Raw genomic sequence first — 24851 nt, forward strand, 5'->3', positions numbered from 1 at the left:
ATACTAAGGGACTGTTGACACTGTATTCAAACAAAAAAGTAAAAAAGAAAGAAAAAGTTGTATGTATTTTGGCCATTCATTTTAATACCTACTTTTATGAAGTATGCAATGAAGTGGCCAGAGGTTTTCGGCCAATGGTTGCTGTCTTGACTCTTTCCAGACCAAATAAACAGTTAGTTAGTTTAACAGTTAGTGTCTAGTTTTTCCAATTCATTTATATTTTTAACCCCTTCTTGACACACTTTATAAAAAATCTTTATAAAAGATTTACAAAACATTTTTGTTGAGTTTATGTGACAATACGGTATAGTTTTTATTGTGATCGGATGTTTTGTTGTTATGATGCTTTATGTTACCAAGTGATGATGATGTGTTCCATTCAGTCCAAGCCATTTTTAATTTTAGGGAAAGTGATGCAATTCATTTCCAATAAGTAGTGTCTGGAAATTAAGAATTGGGGTGATTCATTTACCTAAAACAATCGTGTAACCACCTTGGGTGTGTTTCCCAAAAGCATTGTTAGCTAATACGGTCGCAATTTCAATTGTCACTCCTAGTTGAAGAGCAGGGAAGAAAACAAAGCTGGATCTAAATGCAGTAGTACTTTATTTCCAAACTTAAAACTCAACACAACAGAATTCTCTCGATTAATGCACAAATTATGGAACAACCAACTTTACACGACGAATACCAAAGACTGACATAATCCAAGCTCATAATATCAAACCAATCAAAGCAACGATCAACATTAACAGGTGTTCAACTTAATCAAACAATGAAAACAAAGTAAAGAACACAGAACACAACACAAACAAACCAAACATAACACTGACAGATATCACAAACATAAGTATTAAAAATTCAGTTATTTTCCATACTTTTGACAAAAGAAAACCCCAGACAAACAAGAAAGCACCTATACACTGTAAAAAAGCGGTAATCTGCATTTTGTTAAAGAGCAATTCTTTTTATTTAACCCCTGGATATTTGTTTTGCTGGTATAAATAATATGTTTTTGATTTGAATAAAACCAGTTCATTCAGATGTTACCATTTTCATCTAAACTGGAAAAAGCACAATTTGTTGATTTTAGGGATGACTGGGCAGTTTTAAAGGAAAGAAACCAAAATGTACCAAAAATGCTCAGCACATGAAAAAAAATGAAAAATTAGGGTCTATATTTCAACTCATGCTCATGTGGTGGTTACACAATTGTTTAGGGTAAATGAACCATGCAAATCCTTTATATACAGTACTACGGGATAGTTCTGTCATCATTTACTCACCCTGGTGTTGTTCTTATGCCGTATGTCACTCTTTCACAAAAGGAGAACTTTTAAATTCTCAGTGCATTTCTACGCGACGTGCTCATTGACCAATGGCCAAGGTCAAGATTTTCATTAAATAATACATAACATTTCATATTCCATACTCTGTGATAATTCTGTGATATTTTTGCGTCTTATGTAGGTCTCTATTCACTGGCATTATATGGACGAGCGCGAGCGGGGCATTTGTTTCCTTTTTTTACCAATTCTCCTTTTGTGGTCCATAAAAGAAAGAAGGGCATACGACATTACAACAACACCAGGTTGAGTTACCACTTAATTTTCATTTTAGGGTGAACTATCCCTTTAATTTAACAACTACTTAATGGAATTGAATTGCATCACTTTCCCTAAAAAGAAATTTGTGTTGAATTGAACTGAACACATCATCATCATATACCAATAACAACAAAACATAACAATACCATACAAACTATACTTTATTGTCATATAAACTCAGCAAAAACTTAATATAAATATATGGAATGTCTTATAAAAGCTCTTTTAAAACTAGAAAAACTTGACTCTTACATTTTATAATGTTTGAACATTTTAATTTTGACTTACTAAACTTTTACTGAAGGAAAACGTTTAATTCATTGATATAATCTGTTTGTAGATATTTCCAACGGGATTACGTAATGCGCGAGGTTGTGGACATGCAAGACGAGCATTTGTTGTTAAAAAGTATATAAATAATAAAAAAAATTTAGACAATGACAGATCGTTTCGCTATATAAGACCTTTATTCCTCGGATGGGATCGTGTAGAGATCTTTGAAGTTGCATTAAAACTAGAATTTGGACCTTTAAACCCTTGGACCCCATTGGAGTCCACTATATGGAGAAAAATCCAATGGGGGGGATTTACAAGGGAATTTTAATTCTGAAGTGAACTAATCCTTTAAATATTTAAAGGCCCCTCACATACTTCTGTAAATACTTCAGTTCCAGTTAGACCTCATCTTCTTTTCAAGGGAGGGGTTTCTTTTTACTTCTTAAGTTCTGCATTAGCAATAGACGGAAGTGTATCAGTCACACCATCAGACGGCGCAGCAGACTCTGATCGTTTTATACATCATACTGAACATTGTCACATTTTTAGCAATAATAGGTGAGATTTCAGGAATCTTCAGGTGTAATATATAAAATAACATAACGGACTTTATTTAAAGGGTTGTGTATGACTTGATAGGCTCCTTTATGCTTCTGTCACGTTTGGTTGAAGCAAAGATACCAAAATAAACTAGATTTAAGTGCAGCAGTCCAGTAATAACAGAAAACAAAGATGAAAAAATACTCAGAGAAGTCTTTAACTAAAGACACGGGAAAGGAACAAGCAAACTTCATAAGACATAAGATCGGTCAAAGAACTGAACAAAACATAGGGCTTAAATAACATTGACCCAATCAAGCAAAACAACATCAGGTGCAACTAATCAATCAGTAACCAAGGAGACAACTGACAGGGAAAAACCACAAATACACATAACACATCAGAACCCTGACAGCTTCATTCCTTGTGATGAAGTTTATAACGTTTAATTCGAAATTTTGCTGGTACTTTAGGTCTATTGCAGATGTGAAACCATGTTTGCCACAGAAATGGGGATGAGGTAAAACACATCTCTAATTCAATCAACTGAATGAGTTAACATGATGAAATATCTTTCAACAGACATTAGAAACTAATTTACAGTTTTTTTAAAAAACCTTTCTGTGGTTTTCTGAAGTGGATTTCCGTCTGTCCAACGCAATCAACAAATCTTTTGTTCCTTTTCAAAAACTACAGACAAATCCATGACATACATAATCAAGAGTAAATCATCTCATACAGTCTAATAGAAGTATATTATGCTAAATAATGAGCGTAAAATATTCTTAGCTTGACTGTTGCTCGTTTATTGACTTTAGTTTGTCAACCAAACATGAATGTAATGTAAAGCAATATATATAATGTTCAAAAGTGTATGTTAATATCCAGAGTTTATTAACATATTTCATTGTCAATAAAAAGGCCTTCTACCTAGGTGTGTTTATCGTGTCTTGATAGTCTCACTGCATTCATCGCTCTGAGTGTGTTTTCTCACAGCTGTGGGTTAGTCGCCTTCAGCTCTCTTATGTTAAGATCGTGTACAAAGTCACACACTGTGGAAAACATCACGCATCCGGCCTCTGATATCTTTGTCTTCATCGCTATTAAGAGTGTTTGCTGGTGTGGTGTCCTATTGTTTTCTGCAGTTCTAGTTCTGCTCAGTTATATAATTATAGTAAAATATTTTATTTCATATAAATTAAACACTTACAGAATGAGGACGGCGCAGCTTTTACTCTTCTGTAAGTTTAAGTTACTCACTGTACTTACACTGTGATCTTCACACGACTGGATAGTTTTGAAGGTTGAAGCTATTGTGTGTGTTTTATCTTCACAGTTCTGCTGCTGTGTCAAACTACAGAGAGTTTAAGAGATAAACGGGTGAATTTAGGGAAAAATGTGACTTTAGACTGTCAGATTGATGTAAAAGAGATTCATTGGGTTTTCCAGAAACTGACAGATTCTCCAGTGCTGATTCTCCGGACTTTCACATCAGAGTCTACATATCCTCAATTATTTGAAGAAAGATTCAAAAACAAATATTCAACACTAAATTTGAGCCGGTTATTTATTAGTAACGTAACTATTGAAGAATTAGGAATATATTATTGTGTAAAAACAGGCTCACCTCTGCTACAGTTCAGCAATGGCACCAGACTTTACATCTCTGGTAAGTATTTCTAAATCACATTTACAACTGACATCAAATGTATGAAATATCTTTGTAACTATAAAATATCTCAAATTTAATTATCGACTATTGCAATAACTGAAGTGTATGTGCTTAAATGTAACTCTATCATAAAGTTTTAATCATATTTGTCATTAAAAACACAAATCTGATACAATTTTTCTATTCAAACAGAATCTGCCCAAGATCACAATCAAACAGAAAACAAAAATCATCCACAACCGCACTGTGAGAAAACACCTATTCTGACCGTTACATCCTTCATATTGAACATTGTGCTGATTATCGCAATAATAGGTGAGATTTCTGTAAAACAAAGTGGTATAAAAAAACAGAATCAGACAGAATGAACAATACCTCACAAAGTCCGAATTCACAGCAAACTCCAATGATTTTGTACTTCATACTGAGCATTGTGATGTTTTTGGCAGTAATAGGAGAGATTTCAGGGTTATATGTTTCAAATAAAATGATACATAGGCCTAATATAAAACATCTTTCTTTTAAAAGCTTCATGTTACATTCCTTTAGTGATGAATTGTATAATGTTTAATCAGAAATGTTGCTGGTATTTTAGGTCTATTGCTGAACAAACTTCAAGTGTGTAAGAAAACACACCGACAATATCAAGATGAGGAACTGCAGCTTCACAGAACAAATGATGAAGAGGTAAAACATCGATAATTCAGCTTTCTTTTTCATTGAAAAACTAAATTCTACATGGACATTAGCTGCTAATTATTATTATTTTTTTTTTTTAAATATTCTCTAGTTTTCTGAAGTGGAGTTTCGTCTGTTTTATTCGACCAACAACGCTTTTGGAAAAAAGCCTAGACAAACATGATCAAGAGTGAATCCTCTCATACAGTCTAACAGAAATATATTCTGACAAATAATGAGTAAAATATTATTAGCTTGATTGTTGTTTGTTATAGGTTGACTGATGTTATAGATTGTTTACTTAAGCGTGAATGAAATGCACATTTCAGCATTGTTTCTCTTTGTTTTTTTCTTGATACGTAAATTCTTAGGAATTTAATTTCTGTAATAAGTTGTTTGGATTTTTTGAGTGTTTTTATGTGAACTCACAAGGATGGAAAATGGCAATAAGCAAAGTCAAATATGTATAGGCCTAGATTATATATAGGGCTGTAACCTTTACTTCATTGACGTGTTATCGGCCTCAGACCAAAATGTATTAGTACACAGAAAAGTCTTGGTTACATTTTTTTCAAATTTCAGTTATATATCACTATTATAAATACATGAGTATGCATTAAAGTATTAGTCCATGTATTCTTCTAAATAATGAGAATAAAATATTGTTAGCTTGTTGGTTGTTGTTTGTTTAAGATGGACTGATGTTTGTTTCCTAAACATGTATATAATGCAAAATTCTCAATAGTTTTTCAGCACAGCCTTTTTTTATTTTTGTCTTGATCATTTATTATAAATGAAATATAAATACAAGTTCTATATGTAACTTTTGAGTGTCTTCGTTCTTTAACTATGGATTTTTTATATAAATGCCTGCTAAACACAATGATGTAAATTGGCAAGAAGCAATATACAGTAGTGGACATCATTGTGCAGACATCATTTCTGGACAGGCTATCATATAAGAAATTATGAACACATGCAAACATGAGCGAACCAATGATATATTAATAACTGATTACGCTGTAGACAATGTATGTTTTTTCCTGTGAGCCTTTTGTTTTTCTATATGCATTTTATCTTGCATAGTTAAATTAAATCTGTAGCTGTAGTAGTTTGCCATTTTTTGCCAAATAACTTTGTCAGATAAATACCTTAACCAAGTTAAGTGTTTTGTTCTTCCCTCATATTAAACATATTAAAAAAATATTCTCATATATCATATTTTCGCGGTTTACTGGCCATAAAAAATCCCCTTCCATATGTCACTTTTGGATTTATTAACATATTTCAGTCAATAAATAGGCCTTTTACTGTAAATAAAACTTGAGGTGTGCAATGCTGAGTGCTGTAGTGAGTGTTCTGGTTAGGTGTGTTTATCGTGTCTTGATTTTCTCACTGTATTGATCCGTTCTGAGTGTGTTTTCTCACAGCTGTGGGTTAATCGGCTTCAACTCTGGTCTAGTTTTTATGTTTGAGTGTAAAATCATCAACGCCTGTGCCTTTTCTATCTTTGCTTTCATCTCTGATCTTCTTCATCACTATTAAGAGTGTTTGCTTGTGTCCTATTTCTATTCTGCATGAACACTTCTGCTAAGATTTATAGTAAGATATTTTATTGCATATAAATTAAACACTTACAGAATTTTAGTGTTTTTATGAATTGAATTTTGAAATGATTTTTTTTTATTTTATGATAAGAAAATACATTTCTGTCTAATAAGTGGTCTTTGATTATTTTATGTAAACTCACAATGATGGAAAATGGCAAAAAGCAAACCCAAATAAGTTTTGTAGCTAGTGGCCTAAGATCATAATGTATTATAGGCTACACACAAAAGTATTGGTTACATTTTTACTTAGTATACATTAAAGGATTAGTTCACCTAAAAAAAAAAAAAATCATCATTTACATTCCCTCATGTTGATAATGAAATCCAGCCAGACAAGCTATGATTATGTCAAAGATCAAATCTGAATAAGGAATAACAAATTAAGTAAAGATGTAAAATTATAGAGACAAACAAATGCATCAAGTAGGCTACATAGTTTATAATAAAATTGAAAGTGTACCTAACACATAAAGATTGTGAAGATCATAAAGCAGGACAAAAGAAGTAAGATATTTGCAGAATGAAAGGAGAGCCATAAGTGAAGAGCAAAATATACAGGAAACTTACATCCTCTTTAACGTATGTTTTAGTCTGATAAGAAAAGGTCAAACAGACTGATCCATTATGTCAGTTGGTGTAACGGCTAGGTCTGCGTGACTGGTCAAATGTCAAAGACAGAGGAAAACAGATAGGCTACACGAGGTTTTGTTTTTATACCTTTAAGAGAATATTGCAGATCTGCATTATCTCATATCTGCAGAGATGGATCAGACATATTTTGATACAAGGGTAGGCTATATCACCCAATCAACACATCTACTCGATCTTGAGACGCCAAAAATCTTACATTTGGAAATAATAGCATAACTTATAGCCTAGTAGAAAATATAGGCTATAAATGATTAAGGAAACCAATAACATGCAAAAGATTAATAATCTATAATGAATACAATTTATAAAAGACATTAATCAAAATAATACAAATAATTTCGCATAGCTACACCATAAACCGTGTACATTTCTTCCGTTCAACACAAAAGCAGTAGTGACTGATGTCCAAAAAAGCAAAGTGAAATTTAGACTCACTCACGCGACTGCGACGAGTCTAGTCTTCTATATCGCGGTCACTTCAATTCTTCTTTAAGAATTAAAGTGTTGACTTTAAGTCTAGAAGTGCGCATGGGCCCCTGGGCATAATCCGTGCCTGATCTCAATGTTCGAATCGTAAGTTACCACTCGGCCATGTCTTAACTCACTGAGAAATGCCCAAACGTTTGTTTCTCCAGTGTGTGTTCGCTCACATGAGCGAGAAAACGTTTTGTCGTTAGCCTATTGTGAGTATAGGCCTACTTTACATGAAAAAATAAGACTTTTTACAGTTTTAAAAGATGATTTTATTTTAGCTGTTATGAGAAAAATAAATTCAAGTAAACGCGCCGCCGCGTTTGTCGAACTCTAATTCAATGCCAGAATGAAACCCGATTTTAGAATAGCCTACGCACTCGGCGTGGTGTGTCAAAATATTTACAAACTTAATTATAAACTTAAATATTTCCTTCATAACCACCTCAAAACACGTTGTGACATTTTAAAAAGCCGTGAACCAATATATTAAGGCCACTGGAACCAGGATCGTAACTGAAACGCGTTTCATGTTATCTCTCAGCAGAAGCGCTGGTTCAGATTTTATTGTTTGTTGTTTAAACTTGCGTGTTGCATATTTAAAAAAATATTTGATAGGGTCTATTTAGGCTAATTATAGCATTGATTACTGTGGAGGGGGGAAATCCCCCACCAGCAAATATCGCACCTTGCTTAGCCTAGGTTATGTTTTTAATAATTCTTTCTGCATGGAACCCCATGAAGTTTTATTTTCAACAATTTTTTTTTTTTTAACAGAACTGCTTTTGAAGACGTAAATTCAGTCAATCTGTTGGATGAGATTTGTTCCCTAGTGTAAAATTAAAATGCATGGTAATTTTATAAATACCATGTTTATTCGTGATTTGAAACTGTGTCATCAAAATGATTGAAACTTAAGTTCTACCACTCGACCACAACTTTTCTCACTGAGAAATGCCCAGAAGTTCGGTTATTCAGCAGTCAGCGTGCGCGCGAGAGAGAAGCGCTCTTCAATCTTCTCATTCCTCAATAGTTTAGCGTCATTGATTGCACCCGACTTTACATCCACCTACTTTACATCTGCAACTGTGCCGTTTAACAGTGTCTTACGGCATTTCCTCAGGCAGCACGTCCGCCAGGATGTTGATGGAGTCGGTCTTGGCTTTGGATGTGGGAGCAGCAGCCAACAGGATCTTGAGCAGAGCGATCTGAACACACACAAACAAGGTCTGTCAGTATGAGAACGACTCAAATTCAGTGCGACTGGTGTGTGAACTGTCAGACTCTCACCATATACTGTGGTAAACTGGGTAAAATACCCTGGTACAAGAGCTCTGTGGAACACATCTCCAGCTCCTCCTCACCCTGAATACACAAACACACACAGAGGGTTATTAAACTCACCATCAGATGGCATTTTGCAGTTCTATCAGTGTACAGTCACTTAAGCCAGAGAGAGGGGTCTTCTGATACTTCTCTTCTTTAGCGATCTGTACCTCAGCGATTGACACATACTTGTGCTGAAATATACACACAAACTAAATGTTACAATGAATTTACATATGCATCTCAGAGCATTTAGCCACAAGAGTGATTTTACTATAGTTAAGATGTGTAAAATCAAACAACAGATAGTTGAAATGGTTTAGGCTACTGTTTTTATAAAATGGTAACAACAATGATGAAATAATGTAACAAAATGATGTTCAATAAAGTTACATAATGATAAATATAATCATTAAATCACAGTAAACAACTCGTCCACCAAATAATGTTATTTGTTAATTTTAACTAATACAAAATTTAAATTGATTTATGATCAATACAAATGTTGACTTTATTAATTTTTTTACAAATTACGAACAGTTACAAATATTGTATTAATTAAATTTAGTTGATTATTGTATTAATACTGATAACAACAACAACAATACTACAACTTATAATAATATTCACAATAAACAATTCTTCATTAGTCTTTTTTGCGTTTGATTTTACGACCAAAATGTTTTTTCTTTTGTTTGTCACAAGAACAACTTGCAGTAAAAAATATATGGGTTGCAAATATTTATTATTAAAGGTACAATATGCAGGATTTTTGCAGTAAAATATCCAAAAACCACTAGGCCAATGTTATATATTTTGTTTAGTTGATTACTTACAATGTCCCAAATGTTTCCAACAATTTGTAAATATTGAGAAAATTGTGATTTTAACCAAGGAAACGGGGCGTGTGAGCAGGGGTGAGGAGTCACCAGTCAATGACGTCATATCCGCGTTACCCCCGGTTTCCGCCAGGTTTGACCTCATACTGCAATTGCAACCATGGCGACAAACGTGGACAACTTGTCAGGTGAGTGAACAGAGAACCCAAATGCAAAGGTGAGCTGTTATTCTTTAATCTCAGTTCAGGAGAAACAACACAGGTGGCCGCTTGGCAAAACTTGAACAGAAGACAGTCTTTGGTAAATGTAACAAAAGTCTCTCAATTAATGAAACAGAAATTCTTGGCTTCAGCCGAAACAGGAATCCCAGATGATTGAGACAGGCTGGGTCCGTAGAGAGAGTGCGGGAACGCCAAACCGAAGACCACTCACGTTTACCGAGGCTTTGGATAAGCAGAGGCGAAGCAAAGTGTCATCTGAATAATTCTGACAGCAGACGAGACGAGACAAGACGCGAATAACGGGCTTTATACAGGACACATGGAAGAACGGGTGAATGCGCCGAAGGTTAGCGGATAACTTAAGCTTGACAGACAGGACTAAGAATTTCAAGGACACGGAACGGACCAACAAACCTTGGTGCCAGCTTACGCGAAGAGGATTGGAGAGGAAGATTAGTAGAGGACAGCCAAACCCTCTGACCCACAGAATAACGAGGGCTCTTGACTTGACGGCTATTAGCAAACCGTCGGGTACGGGAACGGGACTTGCAAAGAGCAGATCTAACCCCTCTCCAAGTGCGTTTAGCACGCTGAATAAAGGCTTGGACGGATGGTAATTTAGAGTTGGAGTCTTGTGAGGAGAATAGCGGGGGCTGGTAACCAAGACAACACTGAAACGGGGATAACCCTGTAGCGGAGGACGGTGCGGAATTAAAGGCGTACTCAGCCCAGGGAAGCTGTTCAGAACAGGAGGCAGGATTATGCAACTTGAGGCTGCGGAGAATACGACCGATAGTCTGGTTAGCTCGTTCGGCCTGGGCATTGGTTTGAGGGTGGAAACCGGAGGAGAGACTCGCCGACGCACCAATCAAACGACAAAACTCCTTCCAAAATAAGGAAGCAAATTGGGGACCCCTATCGGAAACAACATCCGTGGGGAGACCAAAGATCTTAAAAATCTTGGCGACGACTATTTGGGCTGTTTCCTTTGCAGAGGGGAGTTTGGGTAACGGAACGAAACGAGCGGTCTTAGAAAAACGGTCAACAACAGTAAGTATCACGGTGTTCCCCTCAGAAGGAGGGAGACCCGTGATAAAATCCATAGCGATGTGCGACCACAGGCGAAAGGGCAACGGGAGAGGACGTAGCAGACCGGCTGGAGGAGAATTACGAGACTTAGTCTGAGCGCAGACTGTACACGAGGCAATTAAACGACGAACGTCACGCTCATAAGAGGGCCACCAAAACCTCTGGCGAACGGCGGTGGTGCGACGGTGCCCCGGACGCCGGGATGGGCGAAGAGTTTGAACGAGTGCCCCCACTGGAGGACAGCTAGTTGAGCAGAAGGCGGAATGAATAAAACTCCCTTGGGACAAAGACGAGGAGTAACGGCGTGGGTAAGAGCGCGTTTAACCAAACGTTCTATTCCCCAGACAGCTGCACCCACCACCATGCCCTGAGCAAGTTTCTCCTCCTTACTGGGAACAGCCTCGGGGGAAGAAAACTGTCGTGAGAGAGCATCCGGCTTGAGGTTCTTAGAGCCGGGACGGTATGAGATAGAGAAATTAAAGCGCGTAAAGAAAAGTGCCCAACGGGCCTGACGAGCGCATAGTCTCTTAGCAGAGCGAATTTACTCTAAATTTCTATGGTCCGTCCAGACAATGAATGGAACAGCGGTACCCTCAAGCCAGTGACGCCACTCATGGGCGTAGGTTTGGTCTCAGCTTTGGTGGGGACATCCCCCCCCCATCCCCCCCCCCCTTCCCCCCCATCCCCCCCATTCTATTCTTAAAAAAAGTCCATTAGATTAAACTGGGAAGGGTCATAAAACTTGCATATTGTTATCCTAGGTTTACTGCTTCTATTGTTCTCAATTGTAAGTCGCTTTGGATAAAAAGTGTCTGCTAAATGAATAAATGTAAATCTGTTGTGGTTTGATGCGGTCTTTCCTGCATACAAAATGGTTAATTAATTTTGTATTCTATCCTATGGCTAGCAAGTTTAACCCTCTTACCAGATATTGTTATTTGGATATTATCAATCAAGTAATGATTCATTATATTTGAATAACCAACAGTGTTCACTTTCGCTTTTTTAACATTGCCAACATGTTTTTCCAGCACATGTGTCTAGCAAGTAGGCTACACTCACAAATACATTACATAAACAGAATGTAGAAACGAAAAATATCTCAGATGATCCACTGTTTATGACTGCAAGATTCTAAGTTAAGGTAGGCTAATTAACATTCAGTGACTTCGTAGCATTCTATCATGATAGCGCAACTTCTATGAGTCTATCCGTGCTGCACACCCCTAATTAATGATCCTAACCTTGAAAGATTGCAGAAGCTAGGTTTAACTGTAACAATATCCTGGGTAACCAGGATCACCAGTTACAGTTTTTTACAATCATTTTGTTACTATTTTCAGAACCTTGATGTCATTTTTCACAACTCTAGACACAAAACTCACAACCAATGATCAAAATGCAAATTTTTCAAAACTCTAACCCTTTTCTCAATTGTTTGGATACAATACACATAAAACTTAGATCATTTGTTCATTCAACAAAAATCACTTGTTCAATATGACACAACTTAACATCACAGTACTACTATTTCAAAAGGCAATTCACACATTACATTTCAAATGAATGTCTATTCATTTCCTTACACTGATCTAACTATCAATTGATACAACTGCTCAAAATGATAAGTAACTGTTGCATTACTCTTAATGCATAGTTGTATGGAAACACACGCAATCTTCCATGTTTACAGTAAATCATGAAAGTTTCAAGATAACGAGATTCATTGTCACCAATTAGCGTGGAGCATGAACCAATTAGACTACAATATCCATGGATGTAGCCTAATATTTTATATTTTTGCTTTGATTCCAATAAACCTATGTTGTGATTGTACTGTAGTGTTTTGCATCAATATATTACAAACTTTCTTCGCTGATTCCACTATTTGTGTATTCTCTCTACGACTGCAGTGCTTTACAGTAACAGAGATGTATATTTACTGTACATGTAGTGCCATAATGAAATCTGGATCACCTATTTTGTTCTACAATAGTTAATGATTGTACGAACAATGACAGAGTGAAACTATCGGTTGCTTGTGTGTGGGTGATCTATAGTTGTGTTTCAATGGTATTTCACAGTAAATTTGTTCTTTGAACCAATGATTGTGCAAGTGCAAGATTTCTTTAAAGATGTGAATGCACAATGCAATGTTTTGAACATTAGACAGCCTGTGTTACAAGTGATAACCGTTTTGAGTTTTGTGTCTAGAGTTTTGAAAAATGACATCAAGGTTCTGAAAATAGTAGCAAAGTGATTGTAAAAAACTGTAATACTATTTTCCACAGTAGAATCTGCATTTGAAAGCCTGGTCAGTCACTGCTACTGCTAGTTATTTGTGTGACTAGTTATTTTTGCCTACTTACACTCTGCTTTATGAAAAAGCTTCGTATGTCCCCTTTCTTCTTCTTGGGTGACATAGCTGATCTACAAAGTACAAAAAGGGGCAAAAAAACGGAATATTAAAATGTTTTACTCTGGCCTTTGTATATGGCAGGCAGAGAGACAACCCTGGTAACTTGCCATCGGCGTCGTCAAGCGCGCACACACGCATAAACCACCCGCTCGCTGCCAGTGAGTGCAAGCACAAAAAGTAGTCCCGGCCCGCGCGTGTAGCCTGCCCGTCAGATAACCCGCCGCCAATCAAATTACGGCGTATCTTGTACTGTCGTCGTCCTGGCCGTTGGAATCGATCCAAATGCAGCGCAAATATCAAACTAGCAGTTCAAAGGAGCTTGCTAAATATTGGTGGGGACAAATTTGTCATCTCAAAATATTGATTGGGACTAGTACCCAGCGTCCCCCCCTAAACCTACGCCCTTGACGCCACTCACCGAGAGCCAAACGAATGGCCAATAATTCACGATTGCCCACGTCATAATTTCGTTCGGCGGGTGAGACGGTGTGATAAATACGTGCAGGGGTGAGTCTTGCCATCAGAGTGTGAGCGTTGGGAGAGGACAGCTCCCACGCCCACCTCAGATGCGTCAACCTCAACTATGAATTGTCTGGAGAGATCGGGAGTTCGTAAAATCGGAGCGGACGAAAAAAGCGATTTCAGACGATCAAATGCAGCTTGTGCATCCTCCGTCCAGGAAAATCGGACCTTGGATGATGTGAGGGCAGAGAGAGGCGTGGCGATCTGGCTAAAGTTGCGGATAAACCGATGATAAAAATGTGCGAAACCTAGAAAGCGCTGTAGGGCGACGCGCGACTCGGGAACTGGCCATTCTGTAACGGCACGTACCTTGGAAATGTCCATATTAATACCCTCAGCAGAAATCACAGATCCGAGAAAAGGAATAGACTGCGCGTGAAATTCACATTTCTCGGCCTTAACGAACAGTCGATTCTCGAGGAGACGTTGGAGAACCTGACGAACGTGTTTAGTGTGCACTTGGAGAGAGGGAGAGAAAATCAAAATATCGTCAAGATAGACAAAAACGAAAATGTTTAACATGTCTCTGAGAACGTCATTAATCAACGCCTGGAACACGGCAGGAGCGTTGACCAAACCGAAAGGAAGAACCCGGTATTCAAAGTGCCCTAAGGGGGTGTTAAACGCCGTCTTCCACTCGTCCCCTTCCCTGATGCGAATCAGATGGTACGCATTACGAAGATCCAGTTTAGTAAAGACCTTGGCCCCCTGCAAGATCTTGAAGGCAAATGACATGAGCGGCAAGGGATACCGATTCTTGACCGTGATGTCATTTAAACCTCGATAATCTATGCAGGGACGTAATGAACCATATTTCTTCTTAACGAAGAAAAAACCCGCACCGGCAGGGGAGGAGGAAGGAACAATAGTACCTGCGTAGAGCGAGTCGGACAGATACTTCTCAAGAGCCTCGCGTTCTGGGAAAGAGAGAGAATAGAGTCTCCCGCGAGGGGGAGTAGTGCCAGGAAGGAGGTCAATGCCACAGTCATACGGCCGATGGGGAGGGAGAGAAGTGGCCCTGGAACGACTAAAGACCGCTCAAAGATCATGGTACTCCTCCGGGACCCCTGACAAATCACCTGGCTCCTCCTGAAAAACAGAAACAGAAGAGACAGGAGGAACAGCTGACAACAAACATTTAACATTACACGACAAACTCCAAGAAAGAATAGAGCCATTAGACCAATTAATCTGAGGATTATGTTCAACTAACCAGGGATGGCCTAAAACAACATGATTAAAAGGTGAATGTAGAACTAGAAAAGAAATTGTCGCTTGATGATTGCCTGAGACGGTGAGACTCACCGGGGCAGTAGAATATCGCACTCGAGAGAGAATACTACCATCGAGGGCGTGGACAGGAGAGGATTCCTTCTGAATAATGAGGGGGATCCCCTGCTCTCGAGCCCAGGTCTCATCAATGAAATTGCCTTCGGCGCCCGAGTCGATGAGGACCAAACATGAGACGGAAACTCCTGGACAACGGAGACGGACCGGAAAAGTAGTGCGAGTGCGTGGGGGAGGGTCTAGGGTAGAAGCGCTCACTAGTAACCCTCTCTCTACTGGTGAGCCCTGGCTTTTACCGGGCAGGTGGCGATAAGATGGGAGGCAGATCCACACTACATACACAGCCCGGCCAAAATGCGGCGTTGGGACTCAACAGTCCCAACAGAGATACGCAGCCCTCCCAGTTGCATTGGCTCGGTCTTGGCTGTGGCGGAGGAAGCTGAGGAGGTCGGAGGAGCAGAGAGAAAAGACCTATCAAAACCGCGGCTGCGGCGGCGAACCTCAAAACGCCTCTCCACTCGAATGCCCATGTCGATCAGGGTGTCCAGTTGAGTAGGGCTTTCGTGGGCTAGGATCTCGCTCTTGATGTCGGCGTTGAGCCCCTCGAGAAAACGGGCTACCAGAGCTGGCTCGTTTCAATCACAGGAAGCAGACAGGGTTCGAAATTCAATAGAAAAATCTGCCGCTGTCCTCCTCCCCTGGCGGAGAGAAGACAAAAGCCGGGAAGCCTCCGTGCCACTAGCAGAGCGGTCAAAGACACGTAACATCTCCTCTTTGAAGAAGGAATATCGGCTGAGACATTCGGCCTCGGAGCTCCAGACAGCTGTACCCCATTCTCGCGCACGGCCAGTCAGCAGGGAGATGATGAAGGCGATGCGAGAGCGATCATTAGCGTACGTGGCAGTCTGTAGTGAAAAAACAACTTCACACTGGGTTAAGAAGGATCGACACTCCGAGGCTCACCGGCTCCGTAGAGAGAGTGTGGGAACGCCAAACCGAAGACCACTCACGTTTACTGAGGCTTTGGATAAGCAGAGGCGAAGCACAGTGTCATCTGAATAATTCTGACTACAGACGAGACGAGACAAGACCGGACAGGACAGAGTACAAAACCACTGGATCAATGAGCAGGTAGATACACAGCATTTGGCAATAATCTGACAAAGAACAAAGGAAAGCCTAGAAATAGGGAGTAGACTCAGAGAAAGTGGGAAACAGGTGCGGAGAAGAGGAGGAACAGATGGGATACTGAGAAACGGCTAGAGATGAATGAGATAATGAGTGTGAATGAGTGTGTGTACGAGGATGCAATAACAAATATGACCAGCAGAGGGAGATAGAGTAAAGGAGGAGGATACCAGGATCATGACACAACTGGGTTATGCCCGTTATAACTAGTTAAAACCTACACGTTTTCTTGACTTGTCTAGATATCATCTATACATGATTATATCAAGTAGCCTACAGGCAGAGCATGTTTAGCGTCGCCTTTAAATGGGAACGGCGCCATCTATTTTCTGAGTATCACAGTCGGACGCGCTGAGGTAAGCTAATCAAATCAAGTCAAGTCACCTTTATTTATATAGCGCTTTTACAATACAAATTGATTCAAAGCAGCTTTACAGAGATAACAGGAAAGTAAAGTTGTAATAGTATTGTTAAATTCAAAATTAAATGTTAAATGTCCCCAACTAAGCAAGCCAAAAGCCAATGGCGAATGAAGGCGAAAAAAAAGGCGACAGTGGCAAGGAACCAAAACTCCATCAGGTGACAGAATGGAGAAAAAAACCTTTGGAGAACCCAGGCTCAGTCGGGGGGCCAGTCCTCCTTTGGCCAACAAACGAACAGTGTATGATTATGATTTAGGTGGCATAATAGGTCAGAAGTCAGATTGGATCAGAACTTTCACAATATTTATCCAGTTCATCTGGTTAGGGGTCGGAGTCATCACGCCGGTATGGAAATGAGTTTGTTGAGGTGTCCCTGAGGCCTTCACAGTGTTGATGAGGCTGGCACTTCAGGGAAGCGTTGTCGTCATGTCCATGTGATGGTCCTTCATCAGATCTGGATATGGCCTGGATCCGGCGGACTGCGATAAACCTCGGGATAAACAGAGAGACTAATATTAGCGTAGACGCCATCCTTCTTATGATGTACAAAGTACATCAGGATTTATGGGAAGTGTTCCCGGTTCCGGCTGATCTAAACCTTGCAGCCTAACATTGAATTATAGCAATCTATAATGTGTTATGTATATGCTAAGCCAAAGAGATGTGTTTTTAGTCTAGATTTGAACTGACAGACTGTGTCTGCTTCCCGGACAATGTTAGGAAGATTGTTCCAATGTTTTGGTGCCAAGTAGGAAAAGGATCTACCGCCAGCAGTTGATTTTGAAATTCTAGGTATTATCAACTGGCCAGAATTTTGAGATCGCAATAGACGTGAAGGATTATAATGGGTTAAGAGCTCGCTCAAGTACTGGGGAGCTAAACCATTTAGTGCTTTGTAAGTAATCAGCAATATTTTAAAATGTATACAATGTTTAATAGGGAGCCAATGCAGTGTTGACAGAACCGGGCTAATATGGTCATACTTCCTGGTTCTTGTATGAACTCTAGCGGCTGCGTTTTGGACCAGCTGTAGTTTGTTTATTAAGCGTGCAGGGCAACCACCCAGTAGAGCATTACAATAATCTAGCCTTGAGGTCATGAACGCATGAACTAATTGTTCCGCATTTGTCAATGAGAGTATATGACGTAATTTAGATATATTTTTAAGATGGAAAAATGCGCTTTTACAGATACTAGACACGTGACTTTTTTTAAATGAGAGATTGGTATCAAAGAGCACACCCAGGTTCCTAACTGACGACGAAGACTTGACAGAGCAGCCATTAAGTGTTAAACAGTATTCTAGGTTATTGCGTGTGGAAGTTTTTTGTCCAATAATTATAATCTCTGTTTTTTCAGAATTTAGTAGAAGGAAATTACTAGTCCTCCAATTTTTTATATCAGCTATGCATTCCGTTAATTTCGTGAATTGGTAAGTTTCGTTAGGTTTTGAGGAAATATAGAGCTGAGTATCATCAGCATAACAGTGAAAACTAATTCCATGTTTCCTAATGATATCTCCTAACGGTAGCATGTACAGTGTAACATGTAGCATGTAGAGTGAACAGCAGCGGTCCTAGTACTGAGGCTTGTGGTACCCCATACTGAACTTTTGACCGATAAGACATCTCTTCATTTACTGCTACAAACTGATAACGGTCAGATAAGTATGATTTAAACCATGCTAGTGCAATTCCACTAATGCCAACATAGGTTTCTAGTCTATTTAATAGAATGTTGTGGTCAATGGTGTCAAATGCAGCACTAAGATCAAGTAACACTAATAGAAAGATACAACCACGATCGGATGATAAGAGAAAATCATTTGTGACTTTAATGAGAGCTGTCTCAGTACTATGGTACGGTCTAAATCCAGACTGAAAATCCTTGCAGATAGCATTTCCTTCAAGAAAGGAACACAGTTGTGAGGATACTGCCTTTTCTAATATCTTTGACAGAAAACGCAAATTCGAGATCGGCCTGTAATTGACTAATTCCGTAGTATCAAGTTGCGTTTTTTTAACAAGCGGTTTAATCATAGCCAGCTTAAAGGGTTTTGGTACGTGTCCAAGAGACAAAGACGAATTAATGATATTGAGAAGAGGATCTATGACCTCTGGAAGGGGTATATATTGGGGTATCTAACATATTTATTACATGAGACTAGATAATGATCTGAGATGTCGTCGCTCTGCTGCAGTATTTCAACAGCATCAACATTGATTCCATGTGATAATATTAGATCTAGATTATGATTACGACAGTGAGTAGGTCCTGACACGTGTTGTCTAACTCCAATTGAGTTTACAATGTCTTTAAATGCCAATCCCAATGCATCTTTTTCATTATCTACATGTATATTAATATCACCAACAATTAGTACTTTATCTGCAGCCAATACTAATTCTGATAGAGAGTCAGCAAATTCTTTGATAAAGTCTTTTTGGTGCCCTGGTGGCCTGTATACAGTAGCCAGCACAAATCTCAAACGTGATTTATCGTTTACACTATATATTTTTACATTAAGCACCAACACTTCAAAAGAAGTATATTTAAAACTAGATTTCTTAGTGATTTTGAAAATATTACTATAAATTACAGCAACACCTCCCCCTTTGCCTTTCAGACGAGGTTCAGGTTTATAACAGTAATCTTGTGGGGTGGACTCATTTAAAGTAAAGTAATCATTTGGTTTTAGCCAGGTTTCTGTCAAACACAGCACATCTAGGTTATAATCTGAAATCATATCATTAACAATAAGTGCTTTTGAAGTAAGGGATCGAATATTCAGCAACCCAAGCTTTATCGTTTGCTCATCTGTATTATATCTGTTTTTTATTTGTTGAACATCAATTAAATTTTTAACCTTAGATAGGTTTGGAAGTTTTTTATATTTCCAAATTCGGGGAACAGACAGTCTCTATATGATGATATCTAGGTGAAAGAGCCTCTATGTGATGGGATTTATCTGACCTTGGTGACGCGAGGCCGCTAGCAGATGGTCGGTTTAGCCAGTCTGTCTGCTTCCTGACCTGAGCCCCAGATTGTCATGTTTTATCTCTAAGACTATGAGCCAAATTACTAGAGAGAAGAGCAGCACCATCCAGTAGGGATGAATACCATCTCTTTTCAACAGGCCAGGTTTGCCCCAAAAACTTTTCCAATTGTCTACGAATTCTATATTATTATTTTATTTATAAAATAATAATATATAATATTATTATTTTTATTATTTTATTTTACTAATCAAAATAGTTTGGAACATATCCTACTTTAGTCATTGTATATTATTTAGTTATGAACATAAAGAAGTTTTAAGATGTGTTTGGGATCAAATATAGCTTTATCTGACTCGTGACAAGACGCAATTTAAGTCCCTAAAACTTGCATACAGACGTAGGCCTACATTTTGGGGTATTCATTCCTTAGTCACACAGTCTTTTTATGAAGTTGGGAGCTATAAATGAAGTTTTATGTAACAAAGTTCGAGAGGAGCACATTCAGGTAATCAACCAATCAGCACAAGAGGAAACCGGTATAGCCGGCCCTTCCCTCACCTCTGTCCCATGACAGTTTCACAGCATCCCTCCACCACCCCATCACATCACTCTTAGCTGGGTTTCTATCCAAGGTCAAAAGGGGGGAGTACTCTGGGTTCGGGCCAAATTCCGAACCCGGAGCCCTCTCCCGGACAGCACGCCAAACGCATAAATTACTATATATGATTTCATGTAGCCTACGTGTGAACTCATGAAATACTGTGAGATTTTTCCAGAAAGTGAGAAATTTAATCACACAAACCATTTGCTTCAGTGATCCCTCCACGTGTCAGGTTGCCGATTGCTGGTCTAGTGCCGATCTATTTCGTATACACTTCTTTTTGTATTTATTTACAATTTAATAAATGTAATTTATTTCGTAAACTCTCGTAAGGCTTGATATGGGTTATATAAATTAAATGTAATCGGAGATGGCGTCATCAATCGGTTCATTCCAATCTTCTGCACTAGAAGATGACAACAGAGAGCTAACTGAAAAGGATGCAAGATTTTTTATTTGACCTTTTAGCTGTGATAGCTGTGATATATCACGTAATATGTCACCTGTACTTTGAGTAATTATTATTAATAATTATAATTATTAATAATAACAGGCTAATAATAATAATAATAAATTGTTTTATTTGCATAGTTAACACAACTATTGCAGGATTCCTGCAATCAACAGTCACTTTGGGGTCCAAGAGATACAATCTTGGTTATCTTGTTTCCATGTTCCAGAGGCCGTATAAATACTAGCTAGCACAATCAATGTTGAAGTCACCATGATATCAATATTGGCAATTCTTTCCTTTTCTCTCTCTCTATGGAGCATTGCCATATTTATAATAAATGATTTACCCGTTAATTCATGTTCCCTCTTAATCTTTAATCAAAATAACTTCCACTCCCTTAGTATAGGCGAAAAACAGTAGGCCTATGTGACGAATGAATAATGTCCGATTTCACAGTAGTCATAAAAGAGTAGGCAAAAAGTACCTGGATGACCTTCTTCTTCCAGTGAGATTCTGAAGTGTGCATTCGATGGACACTTTACCATCCCATGAGGCCACGGGAGAGGATTTGTGAATGGCAGTGAAGCGACGCAACTGATGCCGGTAGGTCACATGACAATGACAACATGCTGAATGTAGTACATCCAGATTATATTCATACTACACACATTCATGCTATACAGAACATACTTTTTTAGCGCTGGCAAAGTACCTACTCAAGAGAGTGTGTGATTCCGGACGCAGCCATCTTTTCTTCTCTGATGATGTGTTTACTGGCGTGAGGGCGGGGCAACATGAAATTGACCAATAGCAAACTATAACTATCCAATGAACAATATCAAGACCCTTTCCCTTTCAAGCTGTTACACTTGGTTATATGTTACAATCGAGAGGAAAAGACTATTGCAACTTCTATTAAATGGTGACTTTTAAAGACTTTATACACTCACTGGTGCTGAAAACACCCTCACTCATTACAATTGCAAGTTTGGCCTCATTTTCTGTTTGAAAAATAAACTTCAAAATTAGATTTAGTTCAAGTGATAATATAGAAATATATTCTGTATTTATGAAATGTAAAACTAATTGCAACTTTAAACTGATTAGTCTAAACAATCTGTAGGTTACATGTATCTCATGGACTTTGACCTGTTTAATAGCAGTAAAACTTTGGTCAGTGCAAGTTCAACTTCTACATCCTCTATTCAAGGGTGTCTGGTGGTTTCCTTTCAGTTTTTTTCTGTATGTGTGCAGTCGCACTTCCTCACAGATTCATAGTTGAGTTAACCTTCTTACAGCATATGAGCTCAACAACCACAGAATGAGGACGGCGCAGCTTTTACTCTTCTGTAAGTTTAAGTTACTCACTGTACTTACACTGTGATCTTCACACGACTGGATGGTTTTGAAGGTTGAAGGTATTGTGTGTGTTTTATCTTCACAGTTCTGCTGGGGTGTCAAACTACAGAGAGTTTAAGAGATAAACAGGTGAATTTAGGGAAAAATGTGACTTTAGACTGTCAGATTGATGTAAAAGAGATTTATTGGGTTTTCCAGAAACTGACAGATTCTCCAGTGCTGATTGTCCGGACTTTCACATCAGAGTCTACATATCCTCAATTATTTGAAGAAAGATTCAAAAACAAATATTCAGCACTAACTTTGAGCCGGTTATTTATTAGTAACATAACTATTGAAGAATTAGGAATATATTATTGTGTAAAAACAGGCTCAACTCTGCTACAGTTCAGCAATGGCACCAGACTTTACATCTCTGGTAAGTATTTCTAAATCACATTTACAACTGACATCAAATGTATGAAATATCTTTGTAACTATAAAATATCTCAAATTGAATCAACTACGTTATTGAAATAACTGAAGTGCATGTTCTTAAATGTAACTCTATCATAAAGTTTTAATCATATTTGGCATTAAAAACACAAAACTGTTAAAATTTTTCTATTCAAACCGAATCTGCCCAAGATCACAATCAAACAGAAAACAAAGATCATCCACAACCACGCTGTGAGAAAACACCTATTCTGACCGTTACATCCTTCATATTGAACATTGTGCTGATTATCGCAATAATAGGTGAGATTTCTGTACAAAAAATTGGTATAAAAATACATGATAACATGTTCAAAATGAATCTGGCCACTTATTTATAGTAATTTAAATTAAGTTTAGTGTATTCCTTTATGAAGAGTTCCTATGAAATATACTTAAGTTCTGTTTTATAATGTATGACTTTAGGTCTGTTAATACTTAAACTTAAGAAGCTCACAAAAAGTCAACAACATCGCCAGAATGTCGAACCAGTGCAGCTTGAGGACTTTAACGCCGCACAGGTAAGACTTACATTACTATATGATTATCTTGACATTTTAGCTCATGGAAGACATTTTTTCCAAAATTTCCAGCTAAAAATGCAAAAAAGGTCTGCCTCTAAAAGTATTTTATTGTAAACAGGAGATAAAGATAACAAACGTTTTGTCTCTTTGCCTTTGCCAGTGTTAAAAATTTCCAGCTAAAATGTCAAGTTATTCTAGTGTTTCTCTAGTAGCTAAAGATGTTTCAAAACTTGTTATTTGTGAAATGATGGTGACTTTTTTAGTGACTTTGACAATTTGCGAAACATCTTAAGCAACAGTAAAACATGCAGTTAGCGAAAATAACAAACAAAAATCAATCAAATGTGTTCTCATGGGAGGTGAAAGTGCCTTATTTCATCTGTATTGTTCTCTAGTATTCTGAAATAGAGTTGCCAACATATTCCAGAGAAGAAAATCCCAAACAGATCAACGGCACTTACACGCTTCTCCAGAAGCCAAAGCCACATCCCAGATTTCAACACCACTTGACCCAAAGTTGTTGAGGTGGTTTGACACCTTGGGTATTTGTTTTTTTTGCATGTGTAAAGGACAATGGGTTTCCTTCACCGTTTGCATTAAATCATATTATTTACTTATTTATGAAATACATATTTTGTTGGATGTTGCTACCAAGTAATCTTAGACATGTTAACAAATGAATCTTGACATGAAAAAAACAATGAACGATACTTCTATTAATCCTTGTTACACTGTAAAAAGCGATCAGCTGACTTAACTTAAAAAAAGTGAGCAAGCCCCTTGCCTTAAAATGATTAAGTTGACAATTCCACATGACTTAATTTTTACAACTACACATGAAGTTTATTTACTTAATTTTAAGGCAACGGGTTTCCTCACTTTTATAAGTTAAGTCAACTGATCCCTTTTTACAGTGTAATGTTAGCGTAAATACATTTTTAACATGTCAAATTGTATGAATTGACATCAACAATAGTACATTTAAACATTAAATACTACTAACAATATAAAATAACAACCTAAACTAATAAGTTGTTAAAATTGTTTGTTAGTTCATGACACATGCATTAATTAATGTTAACAACTTGACATTAGTTTTACCACTAAGTTTTCTATAAGCAAAGTTTTTAAATGACTGTAATTGTGTATATTTTCTGTGGTTTATTTTGAGTTTTGAATAAAACCATGTTGGTTTAAGTTTATGTAATTGTTCCCCCAGTCTGGTCCCAGAAAGGGCCAGAAAACCATTAGAAAAAGTTGAATAAAAGTGTCAAAATTAATTATGAATATGTCTAACAAAGTCGTAGATGGCATGAAAAGCAAATGTAGATCTAGACGCTGGTGTTTGTATAACACTGATGCAAGTTTAATCACGTTAATGTCATGTGAGAACATTGGTGAAAGTGCCACTTCCTGTTTTTGAACAAAGAGCAACAAAAAGTCTGCATGCATTAAAGTAAAAAACAAAAGGACTGCATTTTAAGATAGTTGCAATGCAATTCTCTTATGTTTCAGAAAAACATCAGACAACAAAGTGTACAATAGTGTTTTACACTTTCTGTACCTTGTTTGAAAGTGAATAATCATAGTCAAGTGATGCAAACTTCTGCACTTGTGACTTG

At 37.8% G+C, this 24851-nt stretch overlaps 2 protein-coding genes across 3 annotated transcripts in view; one reads left to right on the forward strand and one right to left on the reverse strand.

Annotated features, from left to right (window-relative positions):
* Positions 1-3619: 3619 nt before the first annotated feature.
* On the forward strand, positions 3620-24529 carry LOC143735820 (uncharacterized). The gene is made up of 5 exons (XM_077226090.1): positions 3620-3664; positions 3760-4092; positions 4288-4410; positions 23132-23226; positions 23625-24529. The coding sequence occupies exons 1-5, from the start codon at positions 3637-3639 to the stop codon at positions 23751-23753; spliced, it is 708 nt and encodes a 235-aa protein (XP_077082205.1). The 5' UTR covers positions 3620-3636; the 3' UTR covers positions 23754-24529.
* Positions 24530-24573: 44 nt separating this feature from the next.
* Positions 24574-24851, reverse strand: part of atp6ap2 (ATPase H+ transporting accessory protein 2) — an 8883-nt gene continuing 8605 nt past the window's right edge. For both annotated transcript variants that reach the window (XM_077226089.1, XM_077226088.1), the window contains one exon: positions 24574-24851. This exon is cut by the window's right edge and continues 740 nt beyond it. The gene's annotated coding sequence lies outside the window, so the exon portion shown is untranslated.

Source organism: Siphateles boraxobius, unplaced genomic scaffold (genome assembly GCF_051911475.1).
Source record: "Siphateles boraxobius isolate OS27281-9 unplaced genomic scaffold, OSU_SipBor_1 13, whole genome shotgun sequence".
In the NCBI taxonomy this organism is placed as follows: Eukaryota; Metazoa; Chordata; class Actinopteri; order Cypriniformes; family Leuciscidae; genus Siphateles; species Siphateles boraxobius.

Excerpts from the sequence above, each read along its gene's own strand:
- LOC143735820 (XM_077226090.1), top strand. The coding sequence starts at position 3,637 with ATGAGGACGGCGCAGCTTTTACTCTTCT. Across the intron at positions 4,411-23,131 it reads GCTGATTATCGCAATAATAG|GTCTGTTAATACTTAAACTT; the intron begins GTGAGATTTCTG and ends GTATGACTTTAG. Across the intron at positions 23,227-23,624 it reads AGGACTTTAACGCCGCACAG|TATTCTGAAATAGAGTTGCC; the intron begins GTAAGACTTACA and ends ATTGTTCTCTAG.